This window comes from Macrosteles quadrilineatus, unplaced genomic scaffold, assembly GCF_028750875.1.
Source record: "Macrosteles quadrilineatus isolate MER2022 unplaced genomic scaffold, UCM_ALF_1.0 Scaffold_1__1_contigs__length_201487025, whole genome shotgun sequence".
NCBI classification, from domain to species: Eukaryota; Metazoa; Arthropoda; class Insecta; order Hemiptera; family Cicadellidae; genus Macrosteles; species Macrosteles quadrilineatus.
The window spans coordinates 101,781,326-101,803,219 of record NW_026542594.1 but is presented as its reverse complement, the minus strand read 5'-3'; the positions used below and the strand labels follow the sequence as shown (position 1 = coordinate 101,803,219).

General features: G+C 36.6%; 1 protein-coding gene across 1 annotated transcript in view; it reads left to right on the top strand.

The window, feature by feature from the left end:
- The first annotated feature begins 1,568 nt into the window (after nucleotides 1-1,568).
- Nucleotides 1,569-21,894, top strand: part of LOC128999339 (ATP-binding cassette sub-family C member Sur-like) — a 35,584-nt gene continuing 15,258 nt past the window's right edge. The window contains exons 1-10 of the mRNA XM_054425788.1: nucleotides 1,569-1,693; nucleotides 10,683-10,913; nucleotides 11,275-11,445; nucleotides 11,825-11,980; nucleotides 12,703-12,867; nucleotides 13,142-13,279; nucleotides 18,043-18,205; nucleotides 20,378-20,556; nucleotides 20,869-21,009; nucleotides 21,584-21,661. Of these exons, the coding sequence (XP_054281763.1) occupies nucleotides 10,719-10,913; nucleotides 11,275-11,445; nucleotides 11,825-11,980; nucleotides 12,703-12,867; nucleotides 13,142-13,279; nucleotides 18,043-18,205; nucleotides 20,378-20,556; nucleotides 20,869-21,009; nucleotides 21,584-21,661 (1,386 nt within the window). The 5' untranslated portion in view covers nucleotides 1,569-1,693; nucleotides 10,683-10,718. The remainder of the gene's footprint in view (nucleotides 1,694-10,682; nucleotides 10,914-11,274; nucleotides 11,446-11,824; nucleotides 11,981-12,702; nucleotides 12,868-13,141; nucleotides 13,280-18,042; nucleotides 18,206-20,377; nucleotides 20,557-20,868; nucleotides 21,010-21,583; nucleotides 21,662-21,894) is intronic.

Genomic DNA, 21,894 nt, shown 5'->3' with positions numbered 1-21,894 from the left:
ATCTGTCTTGTTTTTTTCACTTCATAGTTCCAGCGCCCAATGGCCTTCTGAATGGTCGCTTTAAAATGAGGTTTGTTTCGTTCGGACGTTATCAATAGATCTACCTGTAAGCAGCTGAAACCCATTCAACTCTATATAAATTGTAAATTATTGTAATATGGTTTAGTAACAAACCTACTCTCGTCGTGTCTTATAATAAAGTGACCTTTTTATAGCCTACATTTTCACTACAGTCTATCATAGGCAAATAGAATAAAAAATAGACCGGGCTGCGGTTAGCTTAAGTTCTGGCGTCCACCGCTGGAAGCGCCGCGCCGTGGAGTTGTTTAGCACGTGCGTTTAAACTGCACGGTGCTCCCAGCGATGGACGCCAGAACTTATGCTAACCGCAGCACTACTGTCGGTATATATGTAATTCTATCAGTCTATGATCCTATGAAACATTCACTTTACACTTCGTCTGCGTGTTCAGATTGTGGCATGTGAGGCACGAGATGGACGATTTGTGCGGCCTCGGTACCAGCGGCAACCTCACGGACAGCCAAGAGCACAGCCGCTGGCGCTGTCACCTGGACCTCCTCAACACCGCCGTGTACTCCTGCTTCGCCTACCTCGCACTGCTCATTCTGCTCTACCTGCGCTGCTCCAGCATCAAGTAAGTACAGGGTGGCGCAGATGGATCGGGTGGTTTTAAAATATTTGTCAAACTGCCAATTTTAAAGGTATTGGATTGAAATAAAGTGTAAAACGTGTAGTTACAATGGAAGTTTATTGAAAAAAAAATTAGTTAAGTTTTTAAAAATTATATCCATCAAATGCCTTCCTTCTCGAGCGACGCATTCTTGGAGTCGGACCTAGAGGTTCCGCATTGCTCGCTCAAGCACATCACCAGGAATTGATGTGATTTCGTTGTGAATTGCAGCCTTCAACTCCTGAAGCAAGGGTCTACATGAACAAACCCCGGACCATTCAGGAGTTGAAGGCTGCAATTTACAACGAAATCACATCAATTCCTGGTGATGTGCTTGAGCGAGAAATGCGGAACCTCGAAGACCGACTCCAAGAATGCGTCGCTCGAGAAGGAAGGCATTTAATTGATATAATTTTTAAAAACTAACTTAACTAATTTTTTGTCAATAAACTTCCATTGTAACTACACGTTTTACACTTTATTTCAATCCAATACCTTTAAAATTGACAGTTTGACAAGTATTTTAAAACCACCCAATCCATCTGCGCCACCCTGTATCAATGTTAGACGCATGTCACAGCTTATTTAGTTTTGTTCCCTCTCTAAATGATCCGTATTTTCAGGAATGAGTGCCTCAGCAGCCGCAGGTTCGTTGGTCACTCACTACGAGCGCTGTTGTCACTCCTGGTGCTCCTCACTCACGCTGCTGAGGTCTGCGCCGCTGTCCTCGGTGTCCGCGGCCTCCTTGCCGCAACCTCGGCCCTGCTAGCCTGGCCACCAGCTCTGCTGCTCTACTGTAAGGCCGAGGCCCGCTACCAGCCCAGGTACCTCCTCGTCACCTCCGTGTTCTGGCTGGCCTGTGGCCTCGCCCGCGCCGCCTCCCTGTACACCGCCCTCGACTCTGGGCTAGGCACCTCCCATGTTGTTCCCTTGACTGCTGGGACTGCCTCTCTACTCTGTCATGCCTTGGCTGTTGTTGATGTAGTCGCTGTCATTTGTGAGGTAAGTACAGATACTTAATTTAATATATAGTTTTTCAAAAGTGTTGAGAAAGTATTTGTTTTTCGTTTGAGTTCAAAGTTGTGTTTATTTTTGTGTGTTTTTTAGTTATATTATAGAATGTGCAGTGACTATAACTACTAATATGCACAGTGACTGTGAACACTGTAAATTATTCAAAATAATACAATCTTATTCCCCATTTCATAGATCTGTCACAATATGTATAGTATCAAATTCAGTAATAGCATTGACTATATAAACTTAAATACTTTACTTATAGGGTTTATATAGTCAATGGTAATAAGCTACCGTACTGGTGCTACTGCTGATGGCTGATTCCTGTGTAAGTTAGTAGCTAGCAGACAATTTGACAACAAGGAACATGAAATCAGCTGTTTCCCCGTCCTCGCTGTCGCGCTCGCCTATGCCCTAGCATGTCAACAGCTGACTGCTGTAAAAATTGGATGATGCGTACAACCCTTTCCATAGCGTAAACTTGTTTTATTCGTCGTGCTATTGCCCCACAAAGTTTATCTATGTGGAACTTAATACTACTCCTGCCATCGCTTAGTTAGTTTAATAAAAACTACATTGATTTATGTATGTTTTATGACATTGCGTGTTAAGGACGAAATGTATGTTTAAATTTATCATTACAGGCTCCAAGGGGGGAAAGCCCCTGTACCCCTTGGAACCGCCACTGATGCGCGGGCTATAGATAATTGGTTATGTTTGTTATTTGTTGTTCTATATAACTTCCGTGTTGTTCTTTAATGAGATTCGAGAATGCTACTAAGAGATGGCTTAATTAATATAATATTTTTGGAGCCTAATTACACTTTGGTTTAGCTCAATAGAATCAAAGCAATCTGGAACTCTTGCTAAATAAATGTGGTCTGGAATGAAATTAATTACTTCCACTCTAGAACTTGGCTTTTGTTTCCAAACTCGGTTTTCAACCCTCAGAGTGGTATAATGCTATAATGTAACCATTCATTGTCATCAACGGAGTTAACGAAGCTCTGATAACTGTGTTAAGCTCTAATGTGGTCATAGTAAAAGAAATTACGTAAACTATCCATTTTTTGTTAACAAGACTCCACAAAAAACTATATTATACTGTATACTGCTTTTTCAAAAAGACAAATGGGAATCTTCTTGTTGTTTTTACGTACATTTCAATCCTATGCTAGTCGATAAAAGAAGTGAAAGCAATTGTTAGTTGCAATAAGAGATTTTATCGGGAGGAACAAAGGGCGGTGTTTTGTTGCTCTGCCTGGTTGTTTAGTTCCTCTACGAGCGAGTTGTCACCATCACTGGATCTTGAAGAGAGTCCCTTTAGGGCGAAGCCCTATAGAAAGTCACATTCTTCTCTACCATTCTTCCCTCCAATAACACTAGACTAAAAATGTTTACAAGGTTTGAGGTTTCCGAACAAACAAAACTATCATAGATAAAACATACTCCCTTGTGTTGGTTAGTCTATGCTACCATTACAAAAAAATGTGTTAACTGCTTAAAACAAGTTGATGAATTATAATATACTGTAATACAGTATTATCATGTGGTGTGTTGTATAATGTGCTGGAACAATTCAAGAACGCTAGCATTATTGACAAGTGGCATACAGTAGATGAAAATGACATGACACAACCAACAGTCAATACTAGTTTCATTTGTTGTTATGGGAACAACGTTTTTTAAATTTATTTAATAAACCTGTAACCGACGCCCATATTTATACAACATTTGAGACCGACATGTAGGCTACACTGCGTTGTTTTACTAGCTAAACAATAATTAAGTGTTGAGAAACCTTATCTATGACTAAGAGACAATAAAGTGGCTCTGTTATAGACTAATGAAGCAAACAGAGGTCTTCGCTGTAAAAGCATTACCAACCACTTCAGCACTGTTGGCATACAATTGATGACTCATCTGGTAAAACATATAGTCATGGTGAAGTGATATCCACATCAACACGAACTAGGTGGATATGTCATTGTAACATTTGGCACAAAGTGTAGTTCAACGCACTTTAGGAAATTAGTAGAGTGGCTTGTGACAGGATGTAGGTGATGTAAACCGGAAGGAGTCACAGTTCAATCGTGTTATCAGTGACATCCAACCTCACTGTTATCATTCCACGTGATATTTATTGGTCACCTGTTTGGAAAACAAAGTGTCAGGAAACAGGGTACGATTTGGGGTATACAAATATACATAGAGCCACGGTATATAGTTGCACTGTATAGCTCGCAACTATCGAAGGATAGCCTATGTTGATTGTTGAAGACACTTTAAATTACGAATTCAATTACCTATACTTTGATCCTTATGGAACACATTTTATAACTAACCCTTTATATCTATAATTTCTTATGTAAGCCCACTCATTTTTTATTCCCATATACAAGGTAGAGGTGTTTTCTGGAGAAAAGAACAAATTATAACTGTTATTGAGTTTTCGTAGCTTCCTGATAGAAGTAGCAAAGTGTCTCATCTTCCGTCTGAATGCCAAAGACTTGGGCCTCTAACGTGGAGATGTTTCCACAGATAAAACCGTTTGATATCGGTGGGATTGACGGTAAATTATGGTCTAATCCATTTGGTGTTATTCTTGCAAACGTCATGCTGGACCACACAAAGTGTTCGGAGAATAAATTGAACGAGCTGTTGACAAAGTATTCATATACAAAAGTTTTGATTGATTTAATTCACCTTATAAATAAATCATCGAAAAATGATTGAAAAAAATTATACTTTAAAATACTTTTTATGATCAAAAAAAGTTCATAAACATTTGTAATTCAAATTTTAAAAATGAAAAAATAAATATATTTTTTCAAGAAACTCCTGAAGTATGAGTGAATTATATATTTTACGGTGTGGGGGAAGATTAAAGCTTTAAAGTTACACCTTATTTATGAAGAGTGATGCAGAAATAAGGAAGTAATGGAGTACCGACATAAAAGCAAATTATAATATGAATCGGTTCATAGATTGTAGATTGGCGTTTTACTGAACAACCAACGAGCATGATTTTGTGGGCAAAATGATTCATATAACAAAAATATACATTATTTCCATCAAAGATTATTATTTGAAAGTCAAATTGCCCATAAATATACTGTCTCTACCACTTTTGCATTAATTTCATCTTTCTTCATCGGTTTGGCCTCAATACATTCGTTACAGTGTTAACTGCGCTAGACATATAAATCAATGTCAAGAAAGAGAAAGTGTCTCTTCTATACTGTCTTGTACACAGTTTCCCGCGAAATTCCGCCAACGTGTCAGGATCAGCTGATGCATTGTTGAGGTGGCCTGCTGGCGATGACGTCATACTGGACCCACTGCTGTTGAATGATTAATTAACCACTCTCAACTTGGCCCACCCTTTTACCATTTGCTATGGTTATTTTCAGTTGATACCACACATATAAGGTGACAAGTACAAAAATATAGGCCAACATGATTCGAAACTAATAAAAAAATCAAGTTAGTTAAATATCAAATATTACAACAATAGTGAAATTATTCGCATTTCCTGTACTTCAAAATACGTACCATGAGTAGAATTGTGATTTAGTTATGGCATTAGCCAAATCAATACTTTTTCGAATAAATACATAATTCAATACCTAACATTTTTTTACTAAACAGGCTACATTCTTGATACAGACATTCGAGACCAGCTATCGTGTTTATTCCTGTCTTAGTACTTTAGAAAACAGAACATAATGTGCAATAGCTTATTTGCTATATGAGAAATTTGTTCAAATATCTACACACAATGTTATCGATAAAAATATATTTAATACAAAATGGTGTCAATTTTTCTCTTTATACGTTACGTATTACTATTCAAAATAATCCGATTTTCAACTTTTCCTGACAAAAAATAATTATAAACAGAGATTAGAATACACGTAGCTAAATAAACTGAACAGCTTTCAGGGTAACGTTTGATGTTTAATCAAGTGACGATTACTTATAAGCAGCCATCAAACGACCAGCTGTTAAAGTTTGTTCAACTCACTCCAGAACATAAACAGCTGCTTCGTGACGTCATTTGACTTGCAATAATTGTAATCTGTCACCTGTCGCTCAAATATACAGGCTACATTGCTACATATCACTGTCGGAGATCAGCTGCATGTATTGTTACAGCCCAATTGTTACAGCTGATTCAACCTGAATTAAAGGTCTGTTTACACCAGTGTTAGCAGTAGGGGTTCTTAAGTTATCTCTCGATCAAATTTAAAACAAATAACCACACTTTTTGCCTATTCAAACTTTAACAAAATTTCAATATCTGTTTGTAATGTCTATTGAGTTGTAGTATATAGACCTACACATTCCCAACATCAAAGTGCCAAATACATAATGTATAATCGGGACATCTTTACGGGGTCTACTCTAATTAGCGAATGAAAAATGTCATAGCTTTATTTGGAACTAAACATAAGACTAATAATAAACTTAAAATCAAGGCCAATAAATATGTTAATTTTAAATAGGACCAGCCAAGGCATTTTTGAAGCGGAACGTATCTAATTGGAATAAATAAAATTCAGCACAGTAGCATAGTTTTGTACAAGATGTTGACGTCAAACGATCGAATAAGTTTACTATGTTTTAAGCTTTTTTAAATTCAACGAACTATTTTTTTAATTATATGCTTTATTGCCTTGATTTCTTCGTTATTATTAGACTACATTATTTTAACCTCACACCTCACAATTTCATCTCTCGAATCAGTAACAAAAACAATTGTGTCCTGATATGTTAATTTTCTGGGTGGAAAGGTTCCCCTTACAGATTACATTAATAGACTGTAACTTAGGGATAGTCAATGAACTACAGTATGTTGTTCAAAGGTTTATTGCGGACATTTTCCATCACGAAAGTAAAAAACAATACACAACGTTTCGGGATCTGGAATCTGATCCCGTCTTCAGGTGAAAAAACCTAACTAACACATTACAACTAACAATACACAAACGCCCAACCTAAGTTGGAATACACTACCGAGGGTAGTAGTCAAAAAATATGCACTGTATAGCAGTCAAGTCATGATACAACATGCAATTAATAACAAATCACAAAACACTATAATCTATAAAAGGTTTACGTACAAAAAACTCACACAATGGAACACTAACAACACCGTACGTTATGACTCCACCAATGAAACTGATTATAGTGTTTTGTGATTTGTTATTAATTGCATGTTGTATCATGACTTGACTGCTATACAGTGCATATTTTTTGACTACTACCCTCGGTAGTGTATTCCAACTTAGGTTGGGCGTTTGTGTATTGTTAGTTGTAATGTGTTAGTTAGGTTTTTTCACCTGAAGACGGGATCAGATTCCAGATCCCGAAACGTTGTGTATTGTTTTTTACTTTCGTGATGGAAAATGTCCGCAATAAACCTTTGAACAACATTAACTCACCATCACCAACAATGAACTTCAAACAAAGAACTACAGTATATCGATACGGTATTCTGTTCATAGCTCCGGTTACAGACCCGACCTTTGATGCGACCTTTATATGCCTCGCCAGCTGTTTTGGACTTCGGAGATCGACAATCAAAGCAGTTTCCTCTTATTCTGATGAGTTGTATAAGTCCCACCCCTCAGGGTATAGGGGTTGTTATTAGTGAGGTACATCGGTGTGATGTTAAGTTTATTCAGCGTTTGGCGTAGTTACAAAATTAAACTAGGATGACTTAGCAATTACAATAAAGTTTGTACACTTGGGTTGAGAATAAGTAATTCTTTACCAAACGTTCGCATTTTATATTGACAGTTTAGAATCTTGTTCGTGGTAGTTAGAATGAAGTCTAGGACTACGCTAATGTACATGTTTACACCTTCCATTGATGTTACATTCTCATGGTTTCATTATGTATTTGATGCATCCTTAATAAAACTTACAATCTTATTCTCTGGGTTGTTTCTTTTAAATTTTTCACTTTTCTATAAAAACTATAAAATAACGTATTCTATTAAAGTTTACTTCAAACCAAGTTACACATTTGAAGTTTTACAAAAAATAAAAATTAAGGCGTTGATAGCCTATTAAAACCCCTATTGCAATTTTTATTTACTCTAAAAGCAGTTACTACACGTACCATTCAAAAGAATAATGTTACATGAGTTGAAAATGCAGCATTTCATCGTCTATTTGGTGCGTCCTTCATAAAACTTATAATCTTATTCTTTGGGTGGTTTCTTTCAGATTTTGCAATGCCAGCAGGGAATGGCCGTATCATTCCATTTCCAAAACTCCAATATTGATATTTTCAAATTGTGAAAATCACAATTAATTGTTTATGGTTACAGTTCATAAAAACTGTTTATTATGACATGTCAAGTTGAACTTGAGACATATTCCTGTAACTCATTGAACGGTATGCAGCATGCTTCTTTTAGGTAATTTGTGTATATGATTACTTAACCAGTCAAAATTTGTGTTAAACGTAATTGGTAATTGCCTAGATCTCCAGAAATAGCCTACTTTGACAGTTTATAGTTTCATTAGTGTCCTGTCTCCGTTAGAGACCCACAACAAGCTCATGATTTTTGTCACACAAATTAGAGTTATGGCTTCAATTTACTAATTCCCAGATCGTAAACACAAGCAGTGGCTAACCCAGATCTGACGCCTACGTCACTACACTGCTCACTACACCACTACACCACTACACCACTTCGACACTTGGATAACTTCACTTGATTGGTGGTCAATGTTTGTCGGGTGAAAGAACTATTTCTCGCTACAATGCCAGCGGTTATGCTATTAGTTATTCTGGGCGCGCGCTAGTGTATTATTTCGATATTACATAACTACGAAAGTCACTGACTAAGTTGTCAACCACTGTGGCTTTTTGCCTATGATATGTAATAATTATTGGATTTTTTACCCTCATTTACAAACTCTGTATGAGGGATGAGTACAGAACGATTGATATGGAAGTTTGGTTTCTTATAGATAAAAACTATAAAATTACTGTTTCATGTAACTAATTCAATTAAAGTTTACTTAGAAGTACAAAGTAAATTTACGAAAATAACAATTCGGGGGTTGGTTGTTTTTTTAACCCCTATTGCAATTTTTGTTTACTCTAAAAGTGGTTAGCTACATATATCCCTCCCTATTTTATAATGAAAAGAAGAAAATGAAAAGAGAAAAGATTTTATATGTATGAAAATGAATGCAAGGAAATGTAATTGGAGAGATGATGCGATGCACCGCCCCACAGCTCTGTGTGTTTAGTGTTTTACGTAATGTAGTCGCCCCCGCATAGCCCAGGGTGTGGTGGGGCTGGCGTTTATTTCACCTCATCCTTTATGGTACTAACTAGATCTTAGTCTTCGTACTTCGTGTATACGATTTACTCAGCTCACTTGTGTACTCTTTCACAGATGTGGTTTTTACTCACATTTACATGATCTTTATGTAATTTTTAGCTTATTTTAAATGACAAATAAACATAACTAAACATTGTAGCTTGTTGTTCAAAGTGGTACATGTGCAAAAAAAAAGAATAAAAGCAACAAAAAAAAGCACATGTGGTGTTTGTTTTTTACATTCGTGATGGAAAATGTCCGCAATAAACCTTTGAACAACATTAACTCACCATCAACAACAATGAACTTCAAACAAAGAATTGTAGCTTGTATGCTATGTATATTTAAGTATATAATCAGTTCTACACTCTACGGACTTAACTTGCAAAACAAGTCTTATTTTAACAGGTGTGCTTAGCGAAAAATAATCCTGCAGCAAGCAAACCTGCAGACTAAGCAAATTTACATATGCCTGATTGGGTTTTCAATTAAATTTATTTAAATAACAATAGTTTTAACAAGATAGGCCATAAAGTGTTAAATGGGAGTTATAGCAATCATACAAGTGCTTTCATTATATAGCCTACACAGCTACTCGAGGCTAAAATTAATACATTGAATTACTATAGTTATGTACTTATACATAATGTATCAGTACCTTATATAACATTCTGATATAATGTAATGAAACACCATTTGGTTGACATCCCATGAGATACCTGAATCTAAATTTGAAATTATTTTGATAGCATTTCCAACAATAAATAATATTCAAACAAAGAGTAATATTTTAAAATGACTATGTTATTTAAAACATAAAAATATTGCATTTGTATATTTTTTATTTAGTGTGTTCTTACACCAGTTGCATTATTTACGTTTTGAAAGGGAACGGTCCAAATATTGTTAAAACAAGGGATGAGGATGGATTTGGAGAGAGAGATGCAAGACATCTGCCTGGTGACTTGTCTTTTGGCTTTTCAATTAAAGGATTTGTTCGACTTGTGATGAAAGGCACACTTTCACACTATAATCATTGCCTTATGTAGTTCAACCTTTGACTATAAAATAGTATTAAACACTATTTTTCCAAAACCTGTCACATATTTTATGTTGGTGTTTTCTTTATTAAAATTAAGCGATTCTGTTTCATATATATTACCGATTTTCATTAAATCATATTCTGTTACGTTGGACTTACAATCATGTATAGGGGCAATCAAAAGTTAAAATTTATACAAAAAAAAATAAAAAAAAATAAATAAATAATAAATAATAATAATAAATAAATAAATTAAATTAATTTATTTGGTTGACTTTCATGGTCGGATGATAATATTTGTTATACAATAAAGATAGGTATTTGTACTGAAATGATAACATAAGATTTGTTCACTTTTCCTCTCCCTGTTCTGAATATCCTCTTCATATTTTTAGGTTCTTATTTTTTAATAATTGCCCATGCAATGGTCAACATTTTTGTCTAATGTACTCCTTCTTGGAAGCTTCTTCCCTGCTAATTACTGTAGTGAAATTTGCACACTACATATTTTGTATTCCTAATATTTAGATCAAAATTAATTCTAGTAATGTAGGCCTATAAACATGATTGTTTTGTGACAAAGCTGAAGCAGAATGGAGTGAGGAGGGATGATGAGGTGATGGGAGAGGTTGGTGAAATGTACAGCCACCACAGCGCCCAGTGGTTCTCCCAGGTCACCTTCTACTGGCTGGTGCCACTCCTGAGGGCTGGGTACTCCCACCCTCTTGAGCTGGAAGACCTAGGAACTCTTCATCCCAACGAGACAGCTGCTAATCAGTTCAGTCTGTTTAACTCCGTCTACCAAAGGGCTAAGGTAAGTTTCTCCTGTGTTGTCTGCTGAAAAACTACTGTTTGTGTTTGGTGTTGTTCTTTGATAGGAACTTTTTACATTAGCTCAAGGATAGACAGAAAATTTGTGTAGTATTCGGGTTAAAAAGTGTGGAATTATTAGGGCTACATAGTCCCTAGGTACCGTAGTTAGGGGTACATAGTCCTGGTGGGTACAAGAGGTTTTAGGGGTTTTAGAGGGGGAAAGAAAGAAAGAAAATTTTCCCAAAAGGAAATGGGGAATGATTTTGCCCCCTCCTTCCTTCGCCTATAGCCCATCACATGCAAACCAAGAGCCTGGGAATTAGTATGAAAGAAACTGTACATTCATTACATACATTTTACAGGCTACAGGGGGCCATCCTGTGAGGTTGTGGGGTTGTTACATGAGGTGCTACTGGACAAACTTTGTCCTGGGAGGACTACTGAAGCTGCTCGGTGACTGTGTTGGCTTCATCCCTCCTCTTGGCATTGCTGTCGTAATCAACTACATCTCTGCAAAAGATAACATCACTCATGTAGGTGTGTTACTGTTGGTACTTCTCTAGAACTTGTGTAAAGATACAGTTTACTTTTGCTTGGGCAGGATGACATATTTTATTGACTTTACTTTCGATGTAAAAAAGTGAATACTGAATACACATTATAATACATGTAGTATAAAATTGAACATGACAGTAGGCCTATATATTGCAAACTTTAATACCTTATAATTGACACTTGAATGAAAGATGAAGCTTTTGTAAACCTAAAAGAGTGCTTTGTTTCGCAACCAGTTCAATTTTTGATATTTTTTGTAAACAAATAAATGACCATAATTGATTAATAAGACTATGCATGGTTACAGTAGGACCTAGTGAGGATGTGATGTGTATACTAACATGAGCCCATGTCCAGCCAGAGCCCCATGATGTGACAGTGGAGGAGTTACTGGGTAATGGCTACGTGATGGCTGCTGTGGTACTGGTCAGTGTAATGGCACAAGGCAGCTTCTCTCAGGCCAGCACTCACATAGTCAATGTAGAAGGCATCCGGCTCAAGACAGCTTTACAGGTATTGCGTTGCCTTGGACAAACAGAATAAATATAGACTGTTAAAGGAAGGTTCCGCGATGTGCCGCTAGAGAGTGCTCATTGTTCGCTGCTGCCGTCGTCGTCTCCGTCTCACCGTCTTCTACCAGCACTACCACCCTTGCAAACGGAATTCTAACCACGTATCAGACCCACTTTTCAATACGGTTAAAGTACAACATTCTGGAATGCCGTAATTTTAACGGAAAAGCCCGAAAATCCCTGAAAATATTTAAAACACAGATAAATAATGGAACAAACTCCTACTCCCGTATTCCGGGGAACTATGCAGAAGTTGGCAACCCTAGCTCTAACTAATAAATTATCATAACAATGCTCGCTAGCTCTTGTTGCTACAGCGATGTGCGCTGAGCAGGCCCGGACTGGGACCATATGGGGCCCTCAGCTACATGCTGTGAAGGGGCCCTCTACCGGGGGATTATTTTTTATTAGGTTCTTGTAAACAAGTTCTTTTCAGTGAAACTACACAGCACTCCTACGTGGACGTAGACGCCAGAGATATGCTAACCACAGCACTGCTGTCGGTCTATATTTAATCGTTTTGTCCATGGCGTCGCTATTTTTAAATTCAGTGGGTAATTTTGTCAAAAATATTCAACTGTCTAAAAAATGAAGCAAATTGATCTAAACAATGTAGTCCTTGATCAAAAAGTTGACTGGAATTGTGGATATAATTGTCCACAGGCATTAGTCTATGACAAGGCCCTGAAGTTACGCAGCCTATGCAAAGAGGATGACTCAGCCCAGGAGAGCAGGACGGGCAACTTGACAAACCTCATGTCCGAGGACACCTTTAACATCATGTCCTGCTACTGGATAGGCCACTATGTCTGGGCCATCCCTCTCAAGGTATGTAATAGTACATAAAATACAGTTTCATCAATGACTACTCTATTTTTTATATGGCCCATATTAGAAACAAACAAATAAAAAAAGATTGTTATTGGCATTGTATCTTTTAGTTAGAGGGAATAGAAGAAAACCAAAATAGAATTAACTACTGTATCAGAAAATGTAAAGGGACGGATGTATGGTGTATGTAATGTGTAACGTGTATGTGTATGTAAAGGGACAATGGGTGTATATTAAGCTTCTCAGTGACATACTTTAAACTTGATTCCAGATTGGTATCCTGATGTACTTGCTTTATTGCAAGTTGGGCATCAGTGCCATTATTGGGGCCACCTGCTGCATCCTCATCTTGACACCTCTCCAATTTCTTGTGGGAAAGAAGATGTCTGTTAACTCTAAAGATATATCAGTAAGTCAATAGCCAATATTATTTCTTTACAGTGGACATTTATTTAGATCAGTCCATTACTTGTGTTTATGTCTTATTTTAAAGTTCGTCTCATAGACATATTGCTGGAATAGACGTAAAATATTTTGATGAATTTCACAGAGATAAAAATTAAGAAGAGTCTAAAAGGTAATTGAGCGGAGCGAGCGAAGCGAGCGAAGCTCTTATACGTCGACTCTTATGCATTTCGTAATACGCAAACTCCTCCTAGACGGATGAATCAATCGATTTCAAATTTTGCATGGTGATAGAGACTATATCGGTGAGTGCCAACATCTATATGGCGTTAAAAAAGTCTCTCAGGAATCCGCCCCACTTGGTCTCAAAGTTTCAATGTAATCCTTATGGAAGCAGTATTTGACACATAAACAAAAACATATGATCAGCTGTTGACTTTTGAATGCAGTAGATAAAGAAATAGCTGATAGCATTAATCCACAGATATTAGAACAGAAACGGTATGGATCATAAATATAATCAAATGACGACACTAGCTTGAGGTCCATGACGTAGGAAGTGGTGAAGGAAGTAGTAAGGAGAGCAGTCTGGAGTGTGGAAACTGTTTATGACGATTAGATTTAGCTATCTGCATTCCTAAAATTTTATAGGAAGGGAGGAAAACTGGTCCGCGACGTAGGAAGTGGTAAAGGAAGTAGTCAAGGCGAGCTGTCCAGAGTGTGGGGACTGTTTATAACGATTAGATAAAGGTAATATTAAAGGCATTCCTAAAATTCTATGGGAAGGGAGGAAAAGGGGTCCGCGACGTAGGAATTGGTGAAGGAAATAGTCAAGGCGAGCTGTAGGGAGTGTGGAACTGTTTATGACGATTATATTAAGGTATCTGCAATCCTAAAATGCTATTGGAAGGGAAGGAAACAGGTCCGCGACGTAAGAAGTGGTGATGGAAGTAGTAAAGGCGAGCTGTTTGGGATATGGAATCTGTTTATGACCCTTAGATAAAGGTATTTGCAATCCTAAAATGCTATGGGAAGGGAGGAAAAGGGGTCCGCGACGTAAGAAGTGGTGATGGAAGTAGTAAAGGCGAGCTGTTCGGGATATGGAATCTGTTTATGACCCTTAGATAAAGGTATTTGCAATCCTAAAATGCTATGGGAAGGGAGGAAAACAGGTCCGTGACGTATGAAGTGGTGAAGGAAGTAGTCAAGGCGAGCTGTCCGGAGTGTGGAAACTGTTTATGACGATTAGATAAAGGTAATATTAAAGGCATTCCTAAAATTCTATGGAAATGGAGGAAAAGGGGTCCGAGACTTAGGAATTGGTGAAGGAAGTAGTAAAGGCGAGCTGTTCGGGGTATGGAATCTGTTTATGACCATTAGATTAAGGTATTTGCAATCCTAAAATGCTATGGGAAGGGAGGAAAAGGGGTCCGCGACGTAGGAAGTGGTGAAGGAAGTAGTCAAGGCAAGCTGTCCGGAGTGTGGAAACTGTTTATGACGATTAGATTAAGGTATCTAGAAACCTAAAATGCTATGGGAAGGGAGGAAAACAGGTCCGCGACGTATGAAGTGGTGAAGGAAGTAGTCAAGGCGAGCTGTCCGGAGTGTGGAAACTATTTATGACGATTAGATAAAGGTAATATTAAAGGCATTCCTAAAATTCTATGGGAATGGAGGAAAAGGGGTCCGCGACGTAGGAATTGGTGAAGGAAGTAGTAAAGGCGAGTTGTCCGGAGTGTTGGATCTGTTTATGACCAATAGATTAAGGTATCTAAAAACCTAAAATGCTATGGGAAGGGAGGAAAACAGGTCCGCGACGTATGAAGTGGTGAAGGAAGTAGTCAAGGCGAGCTGTCCGGAGTGTGGAAACTGTTTATGACAATTAGATTAAGGTATCTATAAACCTAAAATGCTATGGGAAGGGAGGTAAACAGGTCTGTGACGTAGGAAGTGACGAAGGAAGTAGTAAAGGCGAGTTTTTCGGAGTGTGGCAACTGTTTATGACGATTAGTTAAAGGTATCTGTAATCCTAAAATGTTATGGAAAGGGATGGAAACGGGTCCGTGACGTAGGAAGTGGTGAAGGAAGTAGTGAAGGCGAGTTGTCCGGAGTTTGGGAACTGTTTATGACGATTAGATTAAGGTATCTGCAATCCTAAAATGCTATGGAAAGGGAGGGAAATAGGTCCGTGACGTAGGAGGTGGTGAAGGAAGCAGTAAATGCGAGCTGTCTGGAGTGAGGGAACTGTTTATGACGATTAGATTAAGGTATATGCAATCCTAAAATGCTATGGAAAGGGAGGGAATCAGGTCGGTGACGTAGGAAGTTGCGAAGGAAGTAGTAAAGGAAATGTTGTTCAGAGTGTGGGATATGTTTATAACCAATAGATTAAGGTATTTGCAATCCAATAATGCTAAGGGTAGGGAGGGAAACAGGTCCGAGACGTAGGAAGTGGTGAAGGAAGTAGTCAAGGCGAGCTTTTCGGATTGTGGGAACTCTTTATGACGATTAGATTAAGGTATCTACAATCTTAAAATTCTATGGGAATAGAGAGAAACAGGCCCGCGACGTAAGAAGAGGTGAAGGAAGTAGTAAGGTGAGCAGTGTGGAGTGTGGGAACTGGGAACCCTTTGTTGCAGTTAGATTTATGTATCTGCAATGCTGAAATGCTATGAGAAGGGATGGAAGAATGCCCACGACATAGAAAATGGTGAAAGAAGTAGTAAAGGCTAGCGGTGTGAAGTGTGGGCAATGTTTGTGGCAATTATATTAACGTATCTAAAATACTAAAATGCTATGGAAAGTGATGAAAACAGGTCCACGATGTAGGAAGTAGCTTAGGAAGTAGTAAAGTATGAGCATAATGTGAGAACCGTCTGTGGCAGTTAGATTAATGTATCTTCAATCCTAAAATGCTAAGAGAAGAGAAGGAAACAGGCCCCACGACGTAGGAAGTGGTGAAGGAAGTTTTAAAAGCTGGCAGTGGAGAGTGGGGAAACCGTTTGGGCAGTTAGATAAATGTATATAATACTATTATATAGTCAATATACCAATATATAGTCAATTCTAATACTTAAATGCTACGAGAAGGGAAGGAAACAGGTCTATGGCGTAGGAAATGGTGAAGGAAGTAGTAAGGCTTGCAGTGCAGAGTGTGGGAACTGCCTTTGGCAATTACATTAATGTATCTGCAATCCTAAAATGCTATGGGAAGAGAGGGAAACAGGTCCACGACGTAGGGGGCGATGAAGGAAGTAGTAAAGGTGAGCAGTGTTAAGTGTGGGAATGGATTAATGTATCTGCAATGCTAAAGTGCTATGGGAAGAGACTGTAGACTGTAGGTTAAAATGATTACAAAGCACAAATCGATATATATTTTGATACATGCAATCGTTTACAATAGAAATTTACAACTGAGTTGTCAACAACTGATTTTTACTCCATAGAGGCTAAAAACGATCTTTACTCCCTAAAGAGTAAATACCCCCGCCGCAGCAAACCTGCAGACTAAGCGAATTTCCATTAACCTGATTGGATTTACACTAAAATGCCTCCATAAAAATAGCACATTTATTTCCTATTTAAATAGAATTAGTTTAACGAGTACTTTTGGTTTGCTGCAACAGGGAGGGTAAAAAAGATTTTTTTTTATAAAATTATATTAGTTTAGTAAGAAATAAAAGTATTTTCCAAAATCGATTAAAATATGTTCATAAACAAGCAAACAACAACAGTTGACTTATTCTACATAAGAATAACATGGGAATTTTAAAATTACAATTTTTTTTAATTTTCTCCGTAGCAATTAGGTGCATAATAACGCTTCAATATACTAAATTATTTGTTTTTTTAAGCTCTACAAAATGGTTTAAAAAGAAATTGTGAAATTTTGTGTTTTTAGTGTCAAAAATGGAAAAAACCTATTTTTACCCCATAGAACCCCCTATAAACCCCCGTTTCCATAGTCCGATCATGCTGGTTCGCGAACTCATTCAAGTTTATCCCGCCTTACACCTTCAAACCAAATTTTATCAAAATTGGACAAACATTACTCAAGTTATCGTGCGGATGTATATATCTATAAATAGATATATAAAAATTTGAACGAATGGTGTTTTTGGCCTCTGGGGACATCAAAATGAAAAAGTAAATCGTTCCCGGGCTTAGGTCTTACCATGAGACCTACGGTAATAGCTACTTCCCTATAGGGAAATTCGCTAAAATGCTACTTTAGACCCACAACGCATGCATTAAAAACGACTGTTTTTACTGCAGTATGACAAAAACAATATAGTATGAACCCCTGATGACTCCGCTCAATTTTGTGGATGCCTCTGCAAACGCCACCTAGTTAATAATTAATTTTGGTTCCTTATCACTAATACTTTGAGGTTATGTTAGAGTTTAGGAAAGATGGTAATAATGCTAAGCAAATTGGCAAAATAATTATGTACTCTTTAGTGCCAAAAACATATCCAAAAGAAATGTGATTTCATAGGTAGGCCAAATTATAGTTATGGATTTAGCCATACAACAAGGTAAGGAATTATCTATAAACTCTTACAAGGCTTAATGTAAAAAACAATATTGTCTGATATGTTTAAGGTTAAATTTTTACCTGCCATCACAAATTAATTTTGAGGCTCGCCAATTTTGAATTTTGCGAAGCAATTCTCTTATCCATGATAAATAATACAGTCCAAAATAAGTTCAATGCATTTTGAAATAGCAGTCTGTCCTAAACTAGTTATCTGTTTGTTATATCAGGACTGGAGTGACGAGCGTCTGCGGCAGACCAACGAGGTGCTGCAGGGGATCAGACTGATCAAACTGTGCGGCTGGGAGACTGAGTTCACCAACAGGATCCTCACCACACGGCAAAAGGAACTTGAGTTTCTGAACAAGGACTCTCTGTACTGGGCGCTCATGAGTAAGATATATCTGTGATAAGAACAGTGGATAAATAGGTACCTAAATTTGAAGCCAAGCTGCTAATTCCTCCAACACATGTATTAAAAATAGTGTAAACATGAAAGTATTGTAGAACTGTTAGGGATTACAATGTACAGCTTCTGCTGTACTGCTTTTTGAAACAGTCATCAGCAGTGGTGTATATAAATTTTGCAGTTTGGGAACACTCACCATTAAGTACAGATTAAATAATACAAAAACACCCTATAAACAACAAAATTGGTACATTCATGAAATTTCTCCTGTGAGTTATTGAGAAATAAAGATAGTAGTCTTACCATGAGACCTACGGTACCTAATAGCTTATTAAAAAAAAGGAAAAGGAAAAGGGGATGGATTAAGTTGTATATCATTAAAGGTTATTACACAATAATTTCTAGTTCAAGGTAGTGTGATGTATTTTTCATTGTATATTTAATGCTATTCTATTGAAACCAATTTCAAATTTGATATGTATCTTTCTTATTTATACAAATTGAAAATTCTAAAAAACATTCATTAACAATTTAAACAATTGTAATTACATAAAACCTTACATTACAAATTAAAATGAAATACTTAAACCAAAGCCATTATTCTACAATTCGCGTAGTATCTCTCTCAACAGTTTCATCATCACAGTAATTATTCTCAGGCAACTCATTAGCAATTTCATCAAAATTGGCAACTTATCCATCTTTACCGATTTTGTCCAATTTGGTATTCAAGCAGAATTCTCCCTCACAAACCTTACAGATTGCAGAACAGGCAACACCAGTCTTGAATCACGAACAATGTGATGTGGTGCAAAAACACCTATCATACATATACTGACGTTTGCAACTTGTATCTTAAGTTCCTCAAAACCATTATTAATCAACAAACACATCAAGTACGGTTGTCGTCGTAGCATCGTCGGTATAAGCATTTTTGTCCTGAACCATGTGAACGGGGTTTTATGGGGTAAAAATTGGCTACCCTCAAAACACAAAGTTTCCCAATTTATCTTTAGACCATTTAAGAGCTTGAAAAAATAAATAATTTACTATATTAATGTGTTTTTGTACGGTTGTTGGTTACAGATAATTCAAACATTTTAAATTTAATATTCCCATGTTATTCTTATGGAGAATATTGTAAAATGATTTCACTTGCTTGTTTATGGAAATAATTTGATTAAACTTGTAAAACCTATTTGTTTTATACTAGGCTCTTAATATTTCACTAAAAACCCATTTTATTAGCCTATATTTTAGCAGCAAATCTAGGTAATCGGTAAACATAATGTTATTTAAATAGATTTAATTGAAAATCAATTCAGGCAAATGGAAATTCGCTTGGTCTGCAGGTTTGCTGCGGCGTGGGTATTTAAGATTTTCTCTTCCTCTTTGCGGTCCTTCCCCCTTATTTAGTAAAGAATTTACAGTTATTTTCAATAATCCTCTTTTATGTAGAGCATTGAGGTAACTAATTTTATTACTTTATGAATAGATGTGATCGTAAAAAAGTAATAATATTTGTTGAACACCCTGTGTATGGAGTGGTTTAATATGCTTAAAACTAGTCCCAATCGTTTTAAAATAACTAAAACCATCGAAAACCACACCTCACTTGACCTTAAACGTATTAACAACATTATTTAGGAATTACCCCCCTGCGAACAAAAAGGGTCCAAAAAGGGGCTTAGGATGCCCAAAATTTTGGGGACTCATCGGATCTTCATTTCTAATATTACAGGTGAAATTTCATGAATGTACAAATTTTGTTATTTATAAAACTGTATTTTACGTGTAGTCATTATCGAAAATCTGACAAACATATTATAGAAATAAAATATAGAATTCTTTGGAAAAACGCAGCGTGGGATCGCTGCTGCCACACGTTCTCGCCCCACTACACCACTGGTCAACAAGTATTGAAACTTGATTTTACTTACTTTATATTACTTTACTTACTTTACTTTTATTTAAACTTGACAGGTAGCAGCTTGATTTTTAAGGTTTATTTGGGAGAAATGCATTGCTATTTCACATTAGAACATGGATGTTAAATGTTTGATTTTGTTTTCATCAAAATAACATCATCAATATTTTTAAAGCCTCAATTTATGACTATGAGTAATCCAAGCAAGGTCTCCTATTTGTTTCTCCAGCGTTCCTGACTCACACGTCCTCTGCCCTCATCACTCTTGTCACCCTGGCAGCGTTCTATTGGCTGGAAGGATCACATCTCTCTGCGGCTGATGTCTTTACTGGCCTTGCACTCTTCAACCAACTGACTGTGCCTCTTTTTATTTTCCCTATAACAGTTCCTATTATAATACAAGCATTGGTAAGTATATATTTTGTTAAATTTTATTTACCTTTTGTGTCTACAAGATTTACATTCACAACATTCAATTTAATTTTATCTAATTTACTGTACTGTTGCACCTATACTTTGGAAATCCAAAGGCTTTGAAATTGTTTTCAAACTGAAAACCTCACAGAAATAAAAAGTATTATCTATCACCTACAAACACAACAACCTTTACCTTTACTGAGGCTCAACATTGTTGAGCTAAAACCTATTCTTAAATTAATACTCATTATACAAGTCTAACAAGTTACGTAATTGCTAAGCTCACAACACAGTGTTTGCCAGGTTAGTACAAGAAGACTAGAGGAGTTTCTTGATCTTCCCGAGAGTCGGCCTTTCACTCCAGTAGATGAACATCAAGTAAAGCAAGTTGATGTAAGACCAGTCATGACACGCCAGCCAGAACCTGATGTGGTTGAAACAAGTGTAAGCATTGAAGATCTTAAATCCATCAATAAAATAACCAACCAATGAATTATTGATTGATTTACTAAATTAATATTGCTTGAATCAGATATTGACAGGAAGGAGATTTTTCATCCTAACTATGTATTTGAATCCTGTTTGTTTGTTTGTTTTTGACCTAGAGTGTGTTGACTATTGAAGTTGGCTGAATATTTGTTCTTACTAAGAGGGTTTTTTTAACTGATCACTTTATTAATGGCCTAGAATACCAAAAGACATGCATTATAGTGTGCATATAGGTGGCTCCATTTGGCCGTAGTAGTTTACAAGTTAAGTTATAGTAAAATAGTAATTGTTTAGTTGAACATCAAACCCACTCCAGATGTAACTGAACATATATTACACACTGTATTAAAACATGCATTCCTCTGATGATTTATAAGGAAGTATGCTTAGGCCTGATGTATGCTATGCTTAACCAATTAAAATATTTAAAAAAATATAAAATTGAATTAGGATTTTTATATAATAGAACATTATTTGATTAAACAGATCAATATTCTGAATTGAGTATAAACCATGTTAATATTTGTAGAGAGCCAGTAGAGCAGATAGTGTGTTCGGTTTGGGCAACATCACGGAGCTGGATGAACCTGACGAAGATTGTGATGAGGTAACTGTATTCTATTTTTTGTAAAATCTTAACTTTTAATTTGAGAGTTAACTAAGGTAAATAATTCTTAAAAGGGTATTTTTAATCAATTCCGTACAAAGAACATAGTAAACTTTTTTCATTCTTTGAAAAAAAGTAGGAGTACAACCATCAATTACATTATAATTAAAATGCATATTGTCTTGCAAGATTGTACTCTGAATAAAAATTGCCCAGCAGTAAAATCGTTGTAA